We start from the raw sequence: 18,132 nt of genomic DNA on the forward strand, positions 1-18,132 counted from the left end.
AATGAACCGTGGCCATTGCTGTCTTGTCAGGAAACTCGCCTGCAATTTCAGCAGTTCTCACGTTTTCACCCTTTCCTGTTCCCATGGAGGCCCACCCTTCTGAACAAAGCCCCACTCCTACTTCCTTTCCCATCTTGCTTGTTTATTTCCCACTGAGTTTAATTAAGGCCATTTGCATGAGCCCAGGTGGTAGGTTAGGGCACTTTACCCAAGGCTACAAACTGATTTCCCTCCCTCCCTCAGAAACCACCAACTGCTCCTGGCTGCCATTCAGTTCAGCTGTAAGCCCTAGATCCCCAGGACTTCCCACACTCTGATAGAAGTCTCGGGGTTCCCTGAAGGCAATGAGGCCTGAAGAAACGCATGCAGAAAGCTGTCACATTAGCTCAGACAGCCATTCACTTTCCTACAGAAGTTTATTTAGGAACACTTTTGAGCATGGAAAACGTCACCACCCCGGTCCATGTTGCTGCTTTACTCTAAGGGAGTGTTTGAGACAGAGAAAGCGTAAAACTCTGAAGCATCGCTTCTTGTGAGGACAGCTTCATACTCACTGGTGCTTCACTGTTGGTCCTTGAAGATCACAAGCCTTTCCTTTCCCCTGAGACGGTCCATTGGAGACAGACAGACAGACAAACAAACAAAGCCAGAGTTGGGGGAGGGGCCTTTCTCTGTACCATTCGTGCTGCTCAAGGCATGATGCCCAATGCAGATGGGAAGGTTGCAAGTCCACAGAAAGGTTCTTAGGTGCTACATCATTGCTCTTATCACCCCATGAGATACGGGGTGACCTCACTTGTCCTGAAGTTCCTTGCTCCAGTGAACCTCGGGTTCCTCATAGTCTGCCACTGAACTTTGAAGACCCTTCCGCACAGAGAAATACAGCACGGTGTCTATTGCGAACAAGAGTCCTACCAGCAGGCAGAAAATAATCTGAGATGGAGAGACGGAGGGAGGTGTCCCATCTAGTAGGAGGAACAGAGAAATGAGAAAGACGATTGTCATCAAGTCATTGGATAAACAGTGAGGTCAACGCCACCAGACAGGGCTCCTGACACCTGCCTCGATTCAGGTGCGAGGGGATATGTGGGAGAACCTGGACCAGTTCTTTGCTCCCCCCACCTGGCTCTGGATCTTAGCGGAACCTAAGCGGAGCCCGGCAGGCAGGTCAGACATTTAGTTAACGGCTTCCGCTTGTTGGGTGGTGATGCGGCAGAGCGGGTCCGGCAAGGTAAGTTGTCTACCGGTGTCACATGACAGTTGTGACACTGTCATGTTACTGTTGGCTAGGAAGTGGACAAATTCACGCATTTTGGTTTCTCTCTCTCTCTCTCTCTGTTAAATTTGAAATACAGGGTCTCACTATGTAGCCCTGGCTGTTCTAGAACTCACTATGTAAACCAGACTGTCCTCAAGCACGGAGATCTGCCTGCCTCTGCCTCCTGACTGCTGCTGTTAAAGATGTGCCCCACCAAGCCTAGATAATACTTTTCTTATTTAACATTTTTTAATTTTGACTTTATGTGTATGGGCATTTTACCTGCATGTATGTCTGTGCCCCAGGTACATGCCTGGTGCTCATGGAGGCCCAAAAACAATGTCAGATTCCTTGGAACTGGAATTACAACTGTGAGCCACCATGTAGGTGCTGGGAATCAAACCCAGAACCTCTACTGAGCCATCTTGCCATCTTGCCTGGGTTTAATTTTTTTTTTTTAACTAAGAATTTTAAGCATGTGGTGTGTTTATGTGTGCATTTGTACATGTATGCATGGGTACATGTGAGTGTGTGTGTGTTTGTGTTCATGTACATGAAGATCAGAGGACAACCCTGAGTGTCATTCTCAGAAATGCTGTTCAGTTCCTTTCAGCAATGTTTTGGTTAGTTTTTACTGTCAATATGACGCAACCTAGGATCACCAGGGAAGACAGAACCTCAGTGAAGCAATTGCCTAAGCCGGAATATCTGTGAGAAGTTGTCCTGATAGATGTTGATGTGGAAAGGCCAGCCTACTGTGGGCAACACCATTCCTACGCAGGTAAGCCATACGAGGAAACTAGCTGAGCATGAACCAGAGAGCCAGGCAGTAAGCAGTGGCCTTCCACAGCTTCTGCCTCACTTCTGCTTGAGTTTCTGCCCTGACTTCCCTCAGTGATGGGCTACGACCTAGAAGTATGAGCTGAAATAAGCCCCTCTGTCCCCTAAGTTGTTTTTGTCATGGCATTTATCACAACAGAAAGTGAGCTAGGACAGACAGGGTCTGGAACTCACCACTTAGGCTAAACGGGCGTGTCCTAGGATCTGTTGTCCCTCCCTTCCCACCATTGGGATTGCTGGTGTGCCACCACCCCTAGCATGCTTTGTGGCTCTGGGGCTGTGACCCAGGCCCTCATGCTTGTTGGGCAAGTGCTTCAACATCTACTGAGCCAGCTCCCCAGCCCTAGCTGCATTTCTTTGCTCGCTTGAGACAGGGTCTTACTATGTGGCCTCTGCTAGCCTAAAACTCACTTATGCAAACCTGTCAGGCCTTCAGTTTACAGAGATCCACCTGCCTCTGCCTCAGAGTGCTGGGATTAAAGGCACGTGCTATCACACGTAGCCCAGCTTTAATTTTAATTTTCACTTTTAAAAAATAAATATTTATTTAATTTCTTATGTATGTATGTATGTTTGTGTGTGTGTGTGCGTGTGCGTGTGTGTGCATGTATGCCTGAAGGTATGTATGTGTACCACATTCACAGGACCCTGGCAGGTGAGAAGAGGCATCAGATCCCATGGAATAAGAATTGTGGATGGATGGTTGTGAGCCACCACTTGGGTGCTTGGAATTGAACTCAGGTCCTCTGCAAGAGCAGAGGTTTGAAACGGTGGTTTCAAAACGAGAATGGCCCCCTAAAGGCTCATGTATTTGAACGAGCCTAGTTGTTGTGCCTTAGTTGGTGGACTGTTTTGGGACAGTGTGGTCTTGCTGAAGGAGGTATATCACTGGGGTGGGCTTCCAGAGCCCAGGCTCTCCTTCTCTCTGCCTGCTTTGTGAAACATGGTTTGTGAAGAAGATGTAAGCTCTCAGCTCCTGCTCTAGTGCATGCGGCCATGATTCCTACCACAATGGCCACACTTAGAGTTTCACCCTCTGAAACTGTAAGCAACCCTCCAAGTACATTTCTTTTATACATTGCTTTGGTCACAGTGTCTCTTCTTAGCAATATAAAAGTAACAAAGGCACCGTTTGAGAGTACAATAGGTCCTCCATATCTGTGCCAGGTTAAGATTTTTAAAACTTGAAAAAGGCCAGCAAAAGCTCTTGATGCCAATCCTAACTGCATTAGTTGGTTCAATCCCCAGGACTCAAGTATTGGAAAGAGAGAACTGACTTCTAAAACTCGTCTTCTGTCCTCCACAAGCTCACTGTGGCTTGCGCACACAGACACACAAACATATGCATGCACACACACTAAATATAATAATATATAACAACAAAACCAATATAATAGTAATAATAATAATCATAAACCCTAGCATGCTGTGAACCGTTCTGAAGAACTCTCACCTCCTATCCTGATTATCAAGGACTCTGAAGATTTGTTGTTGTGGCCAATAAGCCCTCTGCAGAAGTAGGAGCCGCTGTCTTTGTGTGTGGCTTTTTGAATGTGCAATTCAGCATTGTTATGGAAATACTTCTTGCCTCTGCCGTTCTGCAAGTACGTGACCTTCTTCACAGGTCTGTTTTCCCAGCTGTGGCAGTTCAGCCGGAGCTGGTCCCCCTCCTGGAACTGCCACTTAGTGGTCTGAAGCACCAGCCAGCCTGAAAGACAGAGAGATCTCAGAGTGGGAAGCCAGGTTCTGAATCTGGATCTCTTCTACAGGGAAAGGTCACCACTCCATCCTAGATGCAATGGAAATCCAGACGGAGAATTGTCCTACACAGCTCCTCAGATCATACTATGACTTTCTGTCTAAAGGAGAAAAGGGACACACCAGGAAGACTTGTCCAAGAGAGATCAATTTCTATTATTTAATAAGGTAGATCATTTATCAGCCAAGACAGCAAACAAGAAGCTAAAGCAAGAAAACCAGGAGTTTTAAGTTTAGCCTAGACTCAATACATAGTGAGGTGCAGGCAACTCTGAACTACATGGAGCCTAATATTTAAAAAGTAAAATAAAACAAAAAGAAATGCCCCAAGCAAACAAAAGCTATAAACAAACAAGCTATATTGGCCATTAAAAATACCACCTATTTAGCCTCTTACTTTTTCAGCTAAGGAGTACATTGTGGTTAGCATAAGATTGTAATTGATATGGATATAGCTTGGCGTTTGGGGTGATATTCTTTTATTAAAATATTACGTTTATGTGTTTGTTTCTTACACAAGACAGGGTCTTGTGTAACCAAGGCTTTCTTGAGCTTGCTTCGAACAGCAAGGAGTCTTGTGTCGCTTGATCCTCCAGTTCTGCCTCCCAGGAGCTGGGGTCACAGGTATGCTCCGAGGCAAAGTCTAGGGGAATATTCTTGTTTTGTCTGTCTTGCTGCGAGCATAACTGATATATGGACATACATTCATTCAACAAACATGTGACAGACATTTTACACTGGGGACATTCAGAGTTCTAAGGCGTTATGATGCCTAACCTCACAGAACCTATAGCCTAGAACATAGAAACGTAAATACTCCGAAGCATTATACTGGGGTGTGGTTAATTTCTACAAGATATGTAATTGAACAGGGAGTGGGGATACTGCAGGCAGCTGAATAAGAAACTGGGGTTATTACATCCAGCCAAACATGAGGTAAGGTTATTGTTGCATATAGATGATCAAGGAGGCAGGTTTAGCTAATTCAGGTAGGAGCAGCCTCTGTAGGGGTCAGTCTCCAGGCCGTAAGCATCCAGGGGAGAGAGCCACGGTGGACATTTTCTGCACACACTGCCAACATCCACACTTGGACCCTCCCCCTAAGTCTCACGCCAAGAGAAGGCTTTGCCATGTTCCACAGGTCTGAGGCTTTGGAGTCCCTGACATGGCAGCGAGGGAGGTCTGTGCATCCTCATCCTCTACATGGGTGCTTCTCAGCCTTCCTGATACAGTTCCCCAGGTTGTGGCGACCCCAATCGAAAAATCACTTTGTTGCTACCTCATAACTGTAATTTTGCTGCTGTTTATTAGTCGCAATGTAAATAACTATCAGGCAGGCTATCTGATATGCACCCCCACAGGGGTCCCCGCCCCCACACAAGTTGAGAATCACTGCTCTACATTTATCATAGGATGGACATGTGTGTGTCAGCATCCTAGTATGACAAGCAGGTAAAAGGACGACTTTTTCGGGCAGAGATCTTTCCTCGTACCCTCGGAATCTCGTCACAGAAGCCTCACTATGTTCACACAGCTGTCTCCTTTGTACAGTGGGAGTGGGTGGGACGGGCCTGGAGGGAAGAAGGTGAAACAGAAGGAGCTCTACATCAGGGTCCCATTGAATTGGGCCTCTCAAGCTGGTTCTTGTGGCTTCTTTGTCTATCCACCTAGACTGCACAGTTCTCACTCTGCAGAGCTACAAGAAGGAATGTCAGTTTGCATGTTGGATGAAAAATGGCTATCTAAGAGTGTACCTTTGAGGGGAGATACTAAAAGGAAGCGGTAGAAATCAAGGAACAGGCCTTTAATCCCAGCACTCTTGAGGCAGAAACAGGAAGATCTCTGTGGGCGGGTTCAAGGCCAGATTGATCTACATAGTGAGTTCCAGAACAGCCAGAGCTACATAGTGAGGCCTTGTCTCAAAAACCAAAACCAAAACCAAAACCAAACAAACAAACAAACCCTCCCAAAACAAAAACAACAACAACAACAACAACAACAACAACAACAAAAGCTGAAAAGAAAACCCAACTCTAGTGTAGAATTTCCTTGACTTGGCTCTAGAAATGGGCTTTGGACAGTTAGTTAACAAGGACTGCAAGAGGCTGCGACCATGGGCAATTTATCCTGGTTCTCTTTTAGGACCCAGTTTCACTTTCACTCATGCTCTGTATTTTCTTTGGGTAGATTTTTTTTTTTTTTTCTGTGAACATTCTTAGCTTCCTGGCTGCTGTGAGCCCAGCCCATTGGATCTGAGCTTTTCTGTGTGTCCATCTGTGTTTATCCTTTCTTTGTTTCTTTGCTTCCCTGGTCAGGTCTGTCACTTACACTAGGTGTGTCACCCCTGGAAGGGTCCAAGCATACGTTAACTCGTAAGCTCCAGCATGGCATTGATGGGAAGATGGTCCAGACCACTAAGTGGTCCAGACCTGAAATTGAGGCCTGCTCTTTGGCCTTTTAGATGAGCTTGAGCGTGAAGTCTGGGAGTGAGGAGAAGACTTAGATCCTAAGAACAAATTCATCCGTCTAACTAATGAATGCTGTGGAGCTCGCCATTGACCTCAGACCTCAGAGCACCTATCTGTGTTGCGTGAATTCTGTGAAAATGCCAATTCCTGAAAGCGTTCCATGTCACCGTCCTGCACTCACTGCAAGAGTTTTGATGCTTGGCTTGGTTACAGCTAGAACTGTAGTTCTGCTCCCATCCCAAGCCATACCAGCTTTCCCCAAGTAATTCCCCAAGAAAGGGCCTCTCTTTCCCCTCAACTCACCTACATGGACTTCTAGCTTCACCGGGTCACTGAGCATGGAGCCGGATGTCTGACACTTGTACTCTCCACTGTCATTAGCTCTGGCATCTCTGATGAAATAGATGGCATTCCGGTGTGAGATGATGCTTTCATTATGGTACCACTTGGTAGAATTGTTCTCAGGTGAGTAGGTACCCTGGCACTTGAGGGTCACATGGTCTTTCTCGAGCACCCTGACCCATTCAGGGTCTAGGGTCACCACAGCCTTTTGGAGACCTGATGTGGAGTCAAGAGAATGTCGAGTGAGAACACAGATGAATGGGCATTTCAGGGCACTCCCAGGCTAACACTGGCAGAGCAAACAAACCCACAGTGCCCTAAGCCCATCTATGGCTCATTTTTAAGGTATCTAGGCAGCAAAGCACCTGGCCCCATTTTTTGACCTTTTCTATAGTTGGAGGAAAATTGGCCAGGGGTGCTTGGGCTGATCCTGACTGTGTTAGGGTATTGCTCCTAGCCCCCTGACGTGCCAGACATCACACAACAGTCCTTTCCAACTTTCTGTGGCCTTTGTATGTGACTCACTCCATCAATCTAAGACCCCGAGGCAAACTCACCAGCTCCAATGCCTGAGGAAACTGCAAGAAAAACGAAAAAGAAGAAGCAGTATGAATCAGATGTTGAGGAGGGAGACTCCCTCTCTCTCGCCTTTACTCCTGCTGGTTCCTTCTCCCCTCTAACGCTCTGGGCCTGTCTGCAGGAAACTCAAATGCTAGTTTTTGACATTGTTTCCTTTCCTGTTCTTCTGTATTTAAACTGTCAGGTTAAAAGTAAAGGCTGCATTTCCCTAAATCAAGCCCACAGAAACCATCATATCCTAAACCCCCACCTGGAAAGAGAAGAAATGGAAAGAGAGCCTGCGATTATCACACTGGAAGGCATGAACCTTAGGAGCCACCTGAGAGTCCTTGCTCTTCAGTTCATACTTAGGGATGATAGATGGGTGGACTCACAGCCACCTCCAGAAATGCAAGTCAGAGCTAGGACACTGCTCATCTCTAACAATCTGTCTGAGGAGCTAAATCCAGGCCCATAGTGGGGATTCCATGCCTGACTTGAAAGTGGGCAGACCTCTCCTGACAGAGGCCACCGTAAGTTTTTACCTCCGTTTAGACCGAGCCTCACTTACCTGTAAGTAACAGAGCCGTTGGTAGTAATAGCCGCCACATGTCGCTGCACCAGACAGAAAATGCCACTACAGATATCCGGAACCCTTAAGGGGCCTATTTGACTAGAAGAGAGGAAGTAAATAGCTTTTTTTCCCCAACCCCCAAGTCCATCTCACTAGTTTCTTTTCTCCAGAAACATCATCTGATTCCTGAATGTGATGGGTGAGCCCTGTTAGCGGGGCAGGGACAGGAGGGACAGTGCCTGGAGGATACCAGAGGGGGTGTGCCCACTTGTTCTGTGTAGAGCACAGCTGAGCACCTGGGGTTCACCTGGAGGACCTATCAGAGTGTATGGGGCAGCACGACCCTGGTGATGGCCTTCACAGTAAGGGCCATGTCCCAGGGGTCCCTTGGGCCTATCTCAGAATTTATGGCCATCTTGTTTGGCACAGACTCATTTGCATCCAGCTCAGGGGCTGACCTCATATATAAAATAGTAATTTAAACCTCTTTTCTTTTTTCCAAGACAGGGATTCTCTGTGTAGCTCTGGTTGTCCTAGAATCTTTCTGTAGACCGGGCTGGCCTTGAACTCAGAGATCCACCTGCCTTTGCCTCCTGAGTGCTGGGATTAAAGGCTTGTGCCACCGCCTCCGGCTAATTTAAACTTTTTTAATCCTTTAACATCTCTTTCAAAATGTCGGCTCCTGGGATATGTAATCCACAGAGGTTACAAACTTCTTACTGTAAATTTGATGGCTTTTGTTGTTGTTGTTGTTAAAAGAAACACAGGAGGGGAGGTATGCTCTGGGAAGAGAAGAAACCAATGAGAGGCAGAGGGAGTGGGAGTGCAAGGTGAGAACAAGGGCTCCTTCAACATCCCCCCCCCCCCCCCGCCCAGGATGATTCCATTGATTATATAATGAATCAGCCTACACGCCAAGGATACACATTACTTTTGTGGAGAAACCAAGATGAAGATGTGAGCTGAGGGGGCTTGGCAGCCGGTTTCAGGATGGAAGAGTAGCTACTAGTGCTGAGCCCCAAATATTGTTGCTGCTGTCACAGTTAACTGCCCAGGAGAGGACTGAAGGAAGTAGAGGACCCCTGTTTGATCTGTCACCATCCCATTTTACATCATTCTCAGCGGATTTCCTTTCTCTGCGGAGCTTCAAAAGGGCTCAGCGTTTCCATTTCACAGCCTTTGGCCCCATGTGTGAGACCTGTGATGAGGAGGGACGTTGTGGCAAGATCACATCACTCACCTCCATCACAACCAAGAAACAAAAAGCTGGAATAGGAGTTCTATCTTCGCTCCAGTGTGGCTGGGCCGTGCTCACCACAGTAGCCCAGGGTAGCTCAATTCTTAATGATTCTCTGGGCGTGGGCTGGTCTCTGGGTCAAATGGCCAAAGTGCAGGGCTTCTCAACAAAAAACGTGGAGGGTGGAGTAACAGGAAGTGGTAAGATTGGTTAACATCTTCTCATATATTCACACATTGTTCTCCCCTAAACAGAGCCAGTGTTTGGCAGTCATATCAGCTCAACCCCCAGACAAAAGAAGTTAAATGTTCTATTTGCTCAGCCTGCTCCCTCTGTGGGTTCTTAGGAACCTGGTCTGCTCTCACCTGCTTTGGGAGAGCAATCTGGGGTAGAATAAATGAAGCTTAGCGAGGGTTGAATGGAGTAGAGGCTGCCAAAGACGCCTGCTGACCACTGCTTTCGGCTAACTCCCTCTTTACTCCAGAGTCATCTGAAGATCATTCTTCAGGTTTTACTTTTGCTTTGTTTTGCTTATGGGTAGAGAGAGTTGATTGTGGCCTGTAAAAGTTGTTTTTTTTTTTTTTTTTATTTTCTCCTATGAAGGGATGAGATGAGAGCCATGCTTAAGCTTTATGAATACATGGCTGAGCCCAGAGCCTTTCTATCTCTGTTCTATGTATCCCTAGGCCTAGGTAAGCTTCTAGCCTCCATAGAATCTAATCTTCTGTAAGCCCGGAGCATGAAGTCTTCAGCCTCTAGCCTCTGCCTGCTAAACTAGGCCTAGAACATTTCTGAGACTTACTGCTGAACATGCGTCACCCTTTGTAGGTTTTTCTGAACTGCGGCTGGCTGGTTCAGCTCAGCTGTTCTGGCTCAAACGCTTCTCCAAGATGATTGATTTAATCTGGTTTCTCTGACTGAATTGCTTTGCTTTGAAAAACTGCCTCTGAACTACACGAACTGAACTATATGAACTGAGCTGCATTGACTGCGAGAACTGAACAGAACTGGATGGAACTGCATGAACTCAGCTGAACTCGGCTCCACTCTCTCTCCCTGCACTGCTCTTAAGTAGCCTCTCTTTCCTGTTCTCGTGACCCTCCTATCTTTGATTCTTTCTGTCAAATCTTTCCCTGATTTGTCACTTTGTCTGCCCCTCAATTACATCCTTGTTTGGGATCAGAGGTGTGTCTAAGGGTGTGTCTGCATTCCAGCCAGATCACGTAGACCTAGGTCTTTGGACGTGTATTCATGCTGCTGGATTAAAATTCCCCTACGGTTGCCCATTGCCGTCCAGTCCTCCTCATGTGCTTGCAGCAGCCCCTCCTTAACTGGCCAGCAGTGTAGACGTCTGATGAAGACGAACAAAGGCCGTGATCCAAAAAGCCATTCTAATGTTGCTCAGTAGATTCACATTGTAGAAAACATAGCTGAGAATCTGGAATCTGAAAGCTTTGATGCTTATCTATAGTGCTTTGATGCCTAAAACAGAAAAAAAAGGAGGGGGTGCCTATAGGCCTATGGGTACTCTGTAAGGTAAAGGGTATGTGTTTCCAGGCACTTTCTGTTCTTCAATTTCTTGGTGGCTTTCTGCTACTTAACTTATGACATAAAGCTTCACTTTAGTTTTCCTTCCTTGAAGTTTCACTTTTGTCTCTGACTAATCTTTTCTCCACGCCCTCAAATGAAGGAAAAAGGTGTTAGGAGCATGGACATAGGCTTGATAGGAAAGAGAGAAGAGAAAAGGGCCCAAGATGGGTGATTTCTTAGTTATTTTTTATTGCTATGATAAGACACCATGACCAAGGCGACTTATAGAAAAAAAAAAAAAAGTTTACTGAGGCATGGAGTTTCAGTGGGTAAGTCCATGACCATCACGGCAGCATGCAGGCAGACATGGTGCTTGAGAGTTTACATTCTTATCTGTAGGTGGGAGGCAGAGAGAAACACTGGAAAAGGCATGAACTTGTGAAACCTCGAAGCCCACCCCCAGTGACTCCTCCAACAAAGCCACATCTCCTAATCCTTCCTAAACAAAAATGAGGACCAATTATGCAACTATATGAGCCTATAGGGGCCATTCTCATTTAAGTGACCACAGGCAAGAAGCATCCAGAGGGATTTTATGGGTGCTCATTGAGTAGACGTTACATGGAATGTCATTGAGGTTGTTGCAAGGGTTCCTTTTGCAGTGTTGGGTAAGATTAACTTTTTCACAGAGGAGCAGCTAGGACTTGGGATGTCTCATGCAGGATCTGTGAACACATGATTATCTTCACCTTTTGTTTTCCCTCCCTCCTCTTCTCTCTCATTCTTTTCTGCCTTTTCCCTTTTTTCCCCTCTTTCTTCTTTTTCTTCAACACTGGAATGCAAAGTACAGCACAAATTATTGAGATTATACAAATCAATCAGTTGCTTTTTCTCAACACTTACTGATTCCTAGTGAGAGACCACCAGATCAGAAGTGTTCTGGGGATTACAAGAGTGCTTTGAAAATACTACATATTCACAGATAAGGCAATGGCTGATCCATTTTGGTGAAGGGTATCCACGGAAGAGCATGTGTTAGTTGGACCACAAAACATGAAGAAGAAGCACAGACTTCTTGTTCACGTGATATCTGGTCTCAAATGAGCCTGGCATCAAATCTCAACGCTATCATTTCTTTAATCCTTACAGGCCTCATTTTTCCTTATCTGTGAATGTGGGGCTAGCAATAGCAACAGTAACTCCAAGGGGCTGTGGAGTTTAACTGGAACAGTTCAGACAGATTTGGTGGTCTGGAATCATACCTGTTGATCAGCAGTAGAGGTGGAAGATGGGAGCTTGAGGCTTTCTGTCATTTTCCAGATTAAGTCGTTGTATTACTCTTTCTCTCTCTCTCTCTCTCTCTCTCTTCACTGTGACCAAAGGTTTTGTTTTGGCTCGTGAGCCAAACATAGGACGCAGTCCATTAGGACACAGTCAGTCATGGTGGAGAGGGCACGTCTGCAGACAGCACTGTGGCTGTGGGAGTGTACAGACAGGACTCTACTTACTCATGGCTTGGCAGAAGAGAGCAAAGAGAGGACCTGGAAGCAGGGTGAGGCAACAAACCTCAGGGGCTGCCCCCTTTGAGTCACTTTCCTCAGCTAGACCTCACCCCCTAAAGATTCCACAACTTCCTAAAGGAGTGGCTGGCACTGGTCAGGGGCCCAGGGCTTTCGGGTGGCATTTCACGGTGAAACCGTAACAGTTGTGACACAGCTGACCTCTGGAACTAGTTTTGGTCCTCGTGCTTCGACACTGTGACTCATCACAACACCAACTGGAAGGCCTCAGAGGGTGTGGGGTCTACTCATTTTGTTTAAGGACTTTATCCCCAGTTTTCAGCCCAGGGTTTGGCACCTACTGGGGTGGGGGGGCTCAGCTAGCACTGGTCGAGTGATCACAAAGGGCTCTGTATGGAAAACAGTGCTAGGCACTCTGCTCTGAGAGCTCCCAGGAACTCATTAAAGACTCTCAGTTGTGAAGTAACGATAAGCTAGGAGTACATGGTCTTGTGTGTGTGTGTTTGTATGTGTGTACCTCATGCATGTAGATGCCATTAGATGTGGATGGGAGGGTGGGGGTAAGGCATGTGAGATGTCCTGGAACTGAAGTTTACAGGTAGTTGCGAGCTGCTGGGTGTCTTTCCTAGGAGCTGAGTTTGGGTCCTTCGCAAGGGCCGTAAGTGCTTTCAGCTACTGTGCTGTCTTTGCTGCCTCATCAGCCTTATTTTTATTAAAAAAATAAAAAAATAAAAAATAAATTAAAAAGACTGAAAGCTGACTGAGGCAGGGCATGCTGGGAATACCAGCACGTGGGAAGCGGGAACAGGAAGATCAGGAATTGAAGGCCAGCAAAGTTCCATGAGACCCTGCCTCCAAAAGGCAATAAAAACAAACGAGAAGGTGGATGATAAGGCTCAGAGGTAGAGCTGCTTGTTTTTTTCAAGCCCAGTGACCTTCCTTTGCTTTCTAGAACTGGCTGCACACAGTTGTTCTCCGACCTCCGTAGGCATTCCTTAATCAATACATACGTAATTGGATAGAAGAATGTATTATTTATTTTTATTTTGTGTGAAGGGGTGTTTTCTTTGCAGGTTTACCTGTGCACTGCCTGTGTGCATCATGCCTGTAGGGGTCAGGAGAGGGGGTTGGGATCCCTTGGAAATGGAGCTACAGAGGTGGTTGTGAGCTGCCATGTGGGTGCTGGGAACTGAACCCAGGTTTTCTGCAAGAAAATGTTCTCTTTTGTTGTTTCTGACTATGAGGCCATTGTGGAGATTTCAGGTGGAGATGCCAAGAAATCAGTTAGACCCAAAGCCCTGACCCTCAGAAGGCTGATTAGGATGATGACATGGTTGAGGAGGCACTTGAGGTTGATGCTCTAAACTCCTTCCCCTCTCATTTAAGAAGTTCCATGCCAACCCTTGCAAACACAGCTTGGTTGCAGAGTGCTGGCGAACATGGTAGCCTCCTGGCATGAGAGCAGAAAGAAGGACTGACAATAGACTGGACACGATCTCTATAGCTTACCCCTGTATCCATGGAGAAGAGGGGAGGGCAGTGAGGGAAAAGAAGGTGGGGCTAAGAAGGAGAGGTTGCTGAAGAGAGAAAACTCGGCACAAATTTTCATACCTTGTGAAAAGGAAGAACAGCTTAAAAAAAAAGAGAGAGATTTTTGAGCAGAAGAGGCCCAAAAGGAGAGAGCAGGAAGATCACCAAGGAAGGAGTGGTCAAGGAGTGGAAAGGGCACATAGGGTTGCATTAGTGTTTCAACTGGGGAACTAGTAATATCCAAATTCAAAAGTCAGAGCTGAAGGACACAAGCTTGATAGTTTCGATTGAAAATTAAGAGGAGGGGAGAAATCCTATTTCTTTTAAGAATCTCCATCAGGAAGGGATAGTGGGTATTTTTCCTGGCTGTCCAGATCTCCTTTCCTCTCTTCCTGTGAATATTTTATTCTCTTTTGGGGAAGCCCTACTGTGCAGTCCTAAAAAAAAAAAAAAAAAAAGCTACTGCTTTCTACCCTTGAAAGTAAGGGGTCAGGTTCTCCTTTGCCCCACTTTGGGGCAATGTTATGGTCTAAGCTGTATCTACCCAAATCCAATATGTCAAAGTTGATGTGTTGAGCCCTTTGTACCAAGGACAGGGCTCTAAAGTGGCCTGCCATTAAATTAAAGCAAAGTCATTAGGGTGGGTTGTGATATAATTACCAGCATAAAAAAAAGCTTCAGGGTGTCGGAGGGATGGCTCAGTGGCTAAGATCACTGTCTGCTATTGCAGAGGACCTGGATTCAAGTTCCTGCACCCCCGTGGTGACTCACAGCCTCTCTGACTGTCTCAAGGCAGTGGACCCTATGGCTTGTATGTAGTATTTCCAAAGCTGCTCAGTAGAAGGGGAAATGGTACATGAAGGTGTGAGGGACTTCAGCGGCACCACCCAAGCTAGGAAGTTATAAAGGGAGCTAGGAGGAACGTCACTAACTGTCTTGGTTGTCTTTGGAGTAGGCCAGGTAAAGAATTCCAGGAGTTTATTATGTAAAAACTTAAAAAATAATGAATGTGAGTAGGTGTGTGTGTGGGGAGAGTGTATATGGGAGTGGTGCCTGTGGAGGACAAAATGTTGTATTGGATCCCCTAGAGCTGGAGTTACAAGTGGTTGTGGGCCACCGGATGTGGGTGCTAGGAACTGGACCATGTGCCTCAGGAAGGGCAGCAAGTGCCATCACCAACCACTGAGCCACCTCTCTAGCCCCTGGTAGTTGTGGTAGGACACAGTGTTTATCCTCCTGCCCCTAAAGATTGATGAGACTCAAAATGTTTTTTTCCAAATACCTAGGCCATATAGGTAGGCTCTTCTCTGACTAGCTTATAATGTAGAAACCTGTTTATACTAATCTACATTCTGCCAAGTGGCTGGTTATCTGTGCTCATGAACCATGTGTCCATCCTCCTCACATCTGTGGGATGAATTTCCTGCACCTGATTCTATCCCAGAATCCTTTCTGCCTCCTGGATGTCCCACCTCCTATTTCCTGACTAAGCTATAGGCCATCAGGCTTTTTTGTTTGTTTGTTTGCTTTGCTTTTATTGACAAGTATTGCATCCATAGAATACACAACACTCAATACCCAGTGATCTAATCTCAAGTAACAAGACTGAGACTTAATGTCTTAAGGCAGCAATAACTCCTCTGGCTGTGGGAAACAAAGATCCTTCCTTCACAATATGGGCACTGGGGCAGTTAGTGAAGAAGAGAGAATACTGAACAAGAGGCTGGAAACTCCAGACCTGGCTACCTCACCCAGATGAGCAATGGAGTCTGACCGGATCTCAGTGTTTACACTGTGAATGGAGGGCACACGCTAAGATGCCCCTCTGGTTTCAAGGTCTTTATACGCTGGCCAAGATGACTTTGAACTCACTGCGTTCTTTTTGCCTGAGCCTCCGAAGTAGAGGCTCTACAAGTCGTACTCCACTTCCCCCGGCCAACCTAATGTCTTAACAAGCATCAACCAGAGGAAAGATGACTCCCCCACCCGTTCACAGGAAATTAGCAATTGACGACTACAGAAAGACAAAAATTAATTTAATTGCCTTGTTTTGTTGAGACAAGGTCTCACTAGGTAGCCCAGGTTAGCCCCCAACTTGAGACTGTCCTACTCAGTTCTCCAGAGCTGGCAGTACAGACATGCGCCATTGCACTTATCTTTGTCTTTTAAGCAAATACTCTACGTGCTTATTTTAATTTGCATAACAAAATATGTAAGCACAGAATTGTAATCTGGTGAGTACTGGAATCATTTGATTAAACAAATGTTCACTCTACATATCTAGTAATCAAGGAAAAGAAACAGGAAACTGGCAGCAGAGAAGGGAGAAGAGGGTAGTTAAGGACTGAAGGTATTATTTATTTTTATATTAGATGTCGGTGGGTGTTTTCATCCGTGTATGAGTGTGCACCAGGTGCGTGTAGCACCCATGCAGTCCAGAAGGGAGTATCAAGCCCCTGGAACCGGAGTTACAGATAGTTGTTAGCAGCCACGTGAATGCTGGGAATCGATCGAATCCTCATCTTCTCTGGAAGAGCAGCCAGTCTTAACTATGGAGTCATCATCTCACCAGCCCAGAGACTTGGAGATGGGGCAAAAGGCAGAAGAGGACGCCTGGGGAGGGGACTAGGAAGATGGATTCGGTAGCACCTGCTTTCACTCTCAGTGCTTAGGAGGCAGTGGTAGGGGGATCGCTGTGAGGCTGAAGCCAGCCTGGCCCACCGGTGAATTCCACTAGGGTGCCATAACAGGACCCTGTCTCAAAGGTGGTGGTGGTGGGAACAGATGCTGGAAAAGTGAAAAGAGTACACCAGCGAAGACCTTCAGATTCTTTAACATGGAGTCTTAGAAATACAAGGAAAAAAAAAAAACAACAAAAGAAATACAAGGAAAAGGCATGTAGAGTCAGGCATACCTACACAGAGAGGTCCAGAGACAGTTTCGCGTAGAGACAGAAAAGCAGTCATGAGAAGGAGCCGAGGACAGCACCCACAGCCAGGAAAAGACAGACAGAAGTAAGAGAAGAAAATGGCAAGGGATTTAAATACACATTGTGGTGCGGCCTTAAGCCATAGCTTGTTTACTTTACCTGTGAGTTTTCAAATAATACAGCCTTGTTGCCATAGGAGAACTTTCCAAGCCACGACACTGTCTAGCTCTCTGACCTGTAACCAGCTCATCACATAATCCCATTAGAGCACAGTTAGACTCTGCTCAAATTACAAAGTCATTTTTTTTAAAACTCAGCATGTATGTTTCTTTTATTATTTTAAGTTCTCTGTGTGTGTGAGTGCGTGCTTGTGAATGCAGGCGTAAATGAATGTGTGTGCTTTTGAGTGCATGCATGAATGAGTGTGTGTGTGTGTGTGTGTGTGTGTGTGTGTGTGTCTGCTCACATGAGTGCAGGTGCCCTCAGAAGCCAGAGGCATCAGATTCTCTGGAGATAGAATTGTAGCCAGTTGTGAGCCACCAGGTGTAGGACCCTGCAAAAGTTGTTTGGGTGGTCTGCAAGAGCAGGACACGTTCTTAAGCACTGAGCCATCTCTCCAGAACCTAATATATATATAGTTATAGTTAGTTTTAGGAGGTTGGACAAATGGCTCAGCCATTAAGAGCACTGGCTGATATTCCAGAGGACCTGGGTTTGACTCCCATCACCCACACGGTGGCTCATAACCATCCCAGAAAATCGATGCCTTTCTCTTCTGCACATACATACATTCAGGCAAAACACCCATACACATAAAATAAAGGTGAAAGGGCTGGGTGGTGGTGGCTCGTGCTTTTAATCCCAGCACCTGGGAGGCAGAGACAGGTGAATCTCTGTGAGTTCGAGGCCAGCCTTGTCTACAGAGCGAACTCCAGGGCAGCCAGGGCTGTTACACAGGGTTTTGTCTTAAAAAACCAAAAATAAATAAATAAATGTTAAAACTTTTAATTTAGTTTTTTTTTTTTTTTTAATTGGCTTTACTCTTTAACTGATGCATAAAAAAAGAAAAGCTGTATGTACTCATGGGTACCGTGGGATAGTTCCATGCCGCTCCATAACTTATAATGTTTAAGTCAAGTGAAACATACCAGTCTCATAACACATTTATCATTTCTTTGAAACAGCCACGTCTTAACGTTTCAGATCAGGGGACTGTTGGTGCAGTGAGTACCCTGTTATGAGAGGAATTTTGGTCTAGAAGGAAGGAAGTCCAGGTTTTGGTTTCAGTCTCAAGCCACTTCCTTCCCTAAGTACATTTCCTCATTTGTAAGACTAGGTAATTAGCTAGATGTAACCAGCTGTCTTCTTCCTGTCTGTTCTGTAGTTCTGGATCTGGCTACCTCCAGTTGAGGTAGGTTAGAGAGACATACGGTGGGAAAGGGAGCCCCACACCCGCTGGGAGTCTGGCTGGAGCCTTGGAATTCCGGTAGAGTGGACATTTGCTGTGAAGGATGTCAGCATAAAGACGACATCCTTCTATACGGAGACACATCCCTCTAAATAGCAGTGGAGGAGTGCATGCCCATGG

At 46.1% G+C, this 18,132-nt stretch overlaps 1 protein-coding gene across 1 annotated transcript; it reads right to left on the reverse strand.

Annotated features, from left to right (window-relative positions):
- Positions 1 to 397: 397 nt before the first annotated feature.
- Positions 398 to 7,877, reverse strand: LOC129689317 (low affinity immunoglobulin gamma Fc region receptor III-A-like). Its single transcript, XM_055624453.1, has 5 exons — positions 7,796 to 7,877; positions 7,224 to 7,244; positions 6,628 to 6,882; positions 3,552 to 3,806; positions 398 to 965 (listed from the first exon to the last, which is right to left on the reverse strand). Exons 1-5 carry the CDS (start codon positions 7,833 to 7,835, stop codon positions 793 to 795), a joined length of 744 nt encoding a protein of 247 aa, XP_055480428.1. The 5' UTR covers positions 7,836 to 7,877; the 3' UTR covers positions 398 to 792.
- Positions 7,878 to 18,132: the final 10,255 nt, after the last annotated feature.

This window comes from Psammomys obesus, unplaced genomic scaffold, assembly GCF_907164565.1.
Source record: "Psammomys obesus unplaced genomic scaffold, mPsaObe1.curated_primary_1811, whole genome shotgun sequence".
Lineage (NCBI taxonomy): Eukaryota > Metazoa > Chordata > Mammalia > Rodentia > Muridae > Psammomys > Psammomys obesus.